Source organism: Orycteropus afer, unplaced genomic scaffold, assembly GCF_000298275.1.
Source record: "Orycteropus afer afer isolate SDZICR_OR568_19922 unplaced genomic scaffold, OryAfe1.0 scaffold00001, whole genome shotgun sequence".
NCBI lineage: Eukaryota > Metazoa > Chordata > Mammalia > Tubulidentata > Orycteropodidae > Orycteropus > Orycteropus afer.
Window position 1 is genome coordinate 5,678,028 of NW_006921588.1, and position 5,781 is coordinate 5,683,808.

General features: G+C 38.7%; 1 protein-coding gene across 1 annotated transcript in view; it reads right to left on the reverse strand.

The window, feature by feature from the left end:
* ANKAR (ankyrin and armadillo repeat containing) overlaps positions 1-5,781 on the reverse strand; it is a 73,795-nt gene that overhangs the window by 3,568 nt on the left and 64,446 nt on the right. Inside the window, exon 20 of the mRNA XM_007951573.2 lies at positions 1,531-1,727. Coding sequence (XP_007949764.1) covers positions 1,531-1,727 — 197 coding nt within the window. The remainder of the gene's footprint in view (positions 1-1,530; positions 1,728-5,781) is intronic.

Below are 5,781 nucleotides of genomic sequence, written 5' to 3' on the forward strand. Positions count from 1 at the left end.
TAAGGAGCTCTGGTAGCACAGTGCCTAAGGCACCTGACTGCTAACCAGAAGGCTGGCGGTTCAAACCCACCAGCTACTCCTCGGAAGGAAGATGGGGCAATCTACTTCCGTAGTGATACTGTCTCGGAAACCCAAGGAGGGGTCGCTATGAGTCAGGTCTGACTTGACGGCATATAACAACAACAACATAGCTTCTTTGGTAAAACATCTATTCAAACCCTTGTCTTTTTTTTTTTTTTTTTTTAACTGGGTTGTCTTTTAGTTGTTTGTTGTTGAGTTGTAGGAGTTCTTTATATATTTTGGATGTTAAATCCTTATCAGATACCTAATTTCCAAATATGGCTCCTATTCTATAGGGTTGGTTTTTTTTTTTTCAGTGTCTTGATAAAGTTCTTTGATATGCAAAAGTTTTAAATTTTAATGAATTCCAGTTTACTTTTTCTTTTGTTTCTCATGCTTGTAGTGTCATATCTAAGAATCTGTTGCCAAATACAGGTTCCTAAAGATTAACCCCTTTTCTAAAGTTTCATGGCTTATCTATTATATTTAGGTCATTGATCCTTTTTTGAACCAATTATTTTGTTTAACACTGTCAGTTACAGCAATTATAATGTAGATTCCTTAGCTTATTATATAAAGTTATCTAATCGGGTTTTGTTTCTCAATTCTTCAAAGAATTAAAATCAAAGTGATTCTACAGATAGACTTATCATTCTCTGTACTTAAAATTGATTGATACTATATACATACACACACACACACACATATATGTATATTTATATACCATGATACACTATTGGGGTCTGTTCTGTTATCATAGAGTTAACAGTACATTTTGAGTATATAGTGTTTTTAACACATTCTTGCCACCTAGTTCTTTCTTGTATACGACTATTGCTACTTGCAATATGCTATTGCTACTTGCAGGAAAATTTGCTGTCTGCAATTAAGTTATAACTACAGAAGAGCAGATAGGCCCTTTGTAAAGAAACTTTCCTCTGCCCCTTTTTTTTCAGAGACTTCAGTTCAGGATGAAATTACAGCATTGATACAAACTCCTCTGAGTGAGTGCTTGGCAAACGTTGTCAGACTTCCAACCCCTGGGTCTGGATTAGCTGTGTTCCCACCGTGGAAGTTTGACCTATAGCTTTGGATCAACTCCAGAGAACCTCCTTGATGCCAGGGTCAGGTAGCATTCTTGGTTGGCTAATAGCTCTCATATGTACCACAGTCTACCCAAAAATGAATTCCTAGATCAGACTTAAAGGCAACCAATCTCCCAAAAACTTTTCTGAAATGTGAATAATCTTGGCCACACAAGATCCCTGTGATCTAGTTGTACTCTTGTCTGTACCTGTAATTCTGACACTGAATTGGAATAAAAACAGGCTTTGGTTGTAGATGTGTGGTTTGCTGGGCATGTGTTTATATCAAGGATAGTTCCCCTTGCTTGATCTTCCTTAAACAATATAAAAGGTCCTCTGACAACCAATAATTTCACTACACTAGCTTCAAATATAGGCACAATACCTTAAGGAAGGAAGTCCCACTTTTTCTTGCATCTGAAATTCCTTTAAAAATGCAGGGTTAATACTTGCATCTCTGCTGATGTTATTTCTTATACGAATGAACTGGTTAGGCTTATTCCTGCATTCCTTCAACAGGATGCGGAAAGCATTTGCATTGTACGTTAAGTAGCCAAGAGCACAGGAGCAAGCTGTGCGAACCTAAATGGAAAAAAAAATATATATATTTTTAACCATCAAGCTTTGTTCTTAAACTGTCCAACCCATCAGTCTCAGTAGAGATTTCATTGGAAAGTCTCTAGTTATGTAGATACAACAAATGTGTATGCTGTTGTTGTTATGTGCTGTCGGGTCAGACCTGATTCATGGTGACCCCTCCTTGGGTTTCTGAGGTAGTATCACTACAGAAGTAGATTGCCCCATCTTCCTTCTGAGGAGTGGCTGGTGGGTTTGAACCGCCAGCCTTCTGGTTAGCAGTCAAGTGCTAGCCGATGGCAATCTACTATAGAGAAGCAAAAGAGCCATGCCTCTAGAGAGGACTTTTGACTGCCATTAATTTTTAGTAGTTGTTCTCAGTCCTGACTGCATTTTAAAACTAAGGCAGTGTATCTCAATCTTGGCTATGTATTGGAATCACCTAAATACCTTTGAAAATTATTTAGGCCTGGGCCCTATTTGTAGAAATTCTGATTTAATTTTTCTAGGGTACAGCCTGAACATGGGAATTTTTCAAAACTGCCCAGGTGATTGTAATAGGAAACTGTGGTTGCAAACTAAGGGAACAAATTATAGAATAAAATTAGATTAAAAATCAGTTTCCCTCTGGCGAAAACAAAGTAGCTCAAATATCAGGCCACAGGACTCTTTGAAGGAAGTACCCTATGCCTATGATCCTAAAGTAATTAAGTTGTTCCTATGACGTTCTTAGGTAATTTGATAAACTCAGTTCCTTCAAGTTGATCTCTAAGGAAATAGATTACCCAATCTTCCTTCTGAGGAGTGACTGGTTGGCTTGAACCACCAGCTTTCTGGTTAGTAGTCAAATGCCTTAGGCACTATGCCACCAGAGTTTCCAGATAATTTAATGGTTGGTAGCATAAAAAAGTCTATAGAAGACTTCCAGTAAGATGGAGGAATAGGCAGGCAAGCAACACAGACCTTCTTCAACAAAGAAAAGAGAAACCAGTCAACAGAGATATAGAAGGTAATCCTGGAGCCCTGAGCTTTGAAAGGAACTATACTGAAGTGGATTAGGCACCAACTAGTGCAAACACCTGAACGAAAACAGTTGGAGCTGTGGACTATCAGCTACTGTGACGGGTCCAACAGCCTGATTATTTCCAAGTGGTGCTGGGACCTGAGAATTGACCTAAAGATCAGCCCTTGTCACCAAGATCTGCAGGGAGGACTGTGCTAGGGGCTTATGACTAGGAAGGGAAAGAGCAAGGAGGGAGGCAACCTGAACTGTGGACTTTCAGCTGTCCATAGGGTGCAGCCATTTTGATTGTTTTCATGTGGCAGCCATTTTGGATTTTTAAAGTAACCAAGGGTGCAGCCATTTTGAATTTTACAAGTGGTGGCCATTTTGGATATTTAAAGGGACCGAGGGCACAGCCATTTTGAATCTTTACAAGTGGCACTCATTTTGGATTTTAAAGTGACAGCATTCTCATTCGGGTTCCAGGGACCTAAGAATATACTCTTGTTTGCCAAGGACACCAGGGACATATGGGAGGCTGACAACAGGAAAGGAGACAGGTGGTGAATGTCTAAGTGCTGCCAACTAGTGAACAGAGGAGCACAGCACAGTACCCTGCTTACGTAGATAACATACAAAGAAAACAAAAATCATGGCCAAGGCACTCCAACATACCAATTAAATATAAATGCCAAAATGTCACAATGCCTCAGAGACAATAAAGCATCACAGTCCACACAAAGAAGCAAGATAAAGCAGGAGAAACAAGGGCCCAGGATACAGACCTAAAAGACATCCCTGAGGAAGACGCAGCATTGGAACTCCCTGATAAGGAATTCAAAAGAATTATATTTAGGTATCTTCAACAAATTGAGAGGTAGATCAAGGAAAACACTGACAAAATGGAAGAAAACACAGAGAAAACCCTAGAAAAATTTCAAAAGACAATACAAGAACAAAATGAATGAATGATACAAAATCTACAGACAGAAATCCAGAAGATTAATACTAAATTTTCAGAAATAGATAAGACACTGAATGGGCAGAGGAATAGAATTGAATCAATGGAAGACAGAATTAGTGAGATTGAAGGCAAATACCTCAATACTTCTTTGGAAAGGGAACAGTCAGATCAAAGATGAAAACAAAATGAAGAAAGCCTAAGGTTCATGTGAGATACCATCAAAAGGAATAACCTACATGTCATTGGAATTCCAGAACAGAAAGAAACAAATAAAACCACGGAGAAAATTGTCGAAGATTTGTTGGAAGAGAATTTTCCTGGTATGATGAAAGATGAGAATATATCCATTCAGGAAGTCCAGCAAACCCCAAACAGTATAGACCCCAAAAGAAAATCACCAAGACATATCATCATCAAACTCACCAAAACCAATGACAAAGAAAGAATCCTGAAAGCTGCACGGGAAAAACAAGAAGTTACCTACAAAGGACAGCCAGTAAGAATAAGCTCTGATTTCTCAGCAGAAACCATGCAAGCGAGAAGGCAATGGGATGGTATATATAAAACCTTGAAAGAGAATAATTTCCATCTAAGAATTATGTACCCAGCAAAATTGTCCCTCAAATATGATGATGAAATTAGGACATTTCCAGATAAGCAGAAATTAAGGGAATTTGTTAAAACCAGACCAACCTTACAAGAGATCTTAAAGGGAGCCCTTTGGACAGAGAAGCAGCAACAGCAAACAACAACTGACCATTAGCACACATGGTGACGTAACCCAGAAATCAACCTATCTATTGAAGTATCCAAAGTAAATAAGCCTACAAGATTGTAAACAGGGAACCAGAGACATCAATTGACAAATGAGGACAACTACAAACCAAAAAGGGGGAAAAACTGTGTAGTTACAGAACTTCTACATGGTAGGGAATTCAAGACAACTACAAGATAGAACAGACTGTTCTAAACTTGGGAAGATAACTATAAATCACAGGGTAACCTCAAAGAAAAATTACAAACCTTCACATCAAAATAAAAAAGAGGACCAGCACAAATATTTAGCAAATACTAAATTAATAGCAAAAGAATAACTAAAATAATAACGAACGAAGTGATATCATGATTCATAAACAAAATGAGCTCAGCATAGAAAATGATATGAAACAATGAAATCAACACCATGAAAAAGCGCATAACAAAAATGACAGCAACAAATTCATATTTGCTGATAATTACATATCTGGTAAGGGACTTATCTTGAAGATTTGTAGAAAACTCCAGTGCCTAAACAGCAAAGGAATTAATATCCAGTTGAAAAAATGGGCAGAAGACATGAATAGACACTTCACCAAGGCAGATATTCAGGTAGCCAGCTAATATATGAAGAGATGCTCATGATCATTGGCCATCAGAGAGATGCAAATCAAAGCAACAGTGAGATACCATCTCAGCCCAGCATTGTGGCAAGGTTCAACGAGACAGAATATAACAAATGCTGGCAGGGATGTGGCAAGAGATTTGGGACTCTCATACACTGCTGGTGGGACTGTGAAGGGATACAACCACTATGAAAAGCAATATGGTGATTCCTTAGAAAGCTGGAATTGGAGATACCATTTGACCCAGCAATCCCATTACAAGGTATATATCCTAGAGATGTGAGAGCCAGGACAGGAACAGATATATGCACACCCATGATCATCAGAGCACTATTTACAATAGCAAAAATGTGAAACAACCTATGTGCCCATTGGCAGAAGAGTGGATGACCAAACTGTGGTACATACACATACTGGAATGCTATGCAGCACTAAAGAATAATGTAGAGTCTGCAAAGCATCACAAAGAATGGATGAACTTGTAGGACATTATGTTGAGTGAAATAAGTCAATCACAGAAGGACAAATAATAGTATTAGTTCATTGTTGTGGAGGGTCAAGGAAAGGTTTATATATGGAGGGAAACATTCTTTATTGGTTGCCAGGGGTGGAAAGACTGCTAACCAGAAGGCTGGCGGTTCAAACCCACCAGCCACTCCTCGGAAGGAAGATGGGTCAATCTACTTCCGTAGTGATACTGCCTCGGAAACC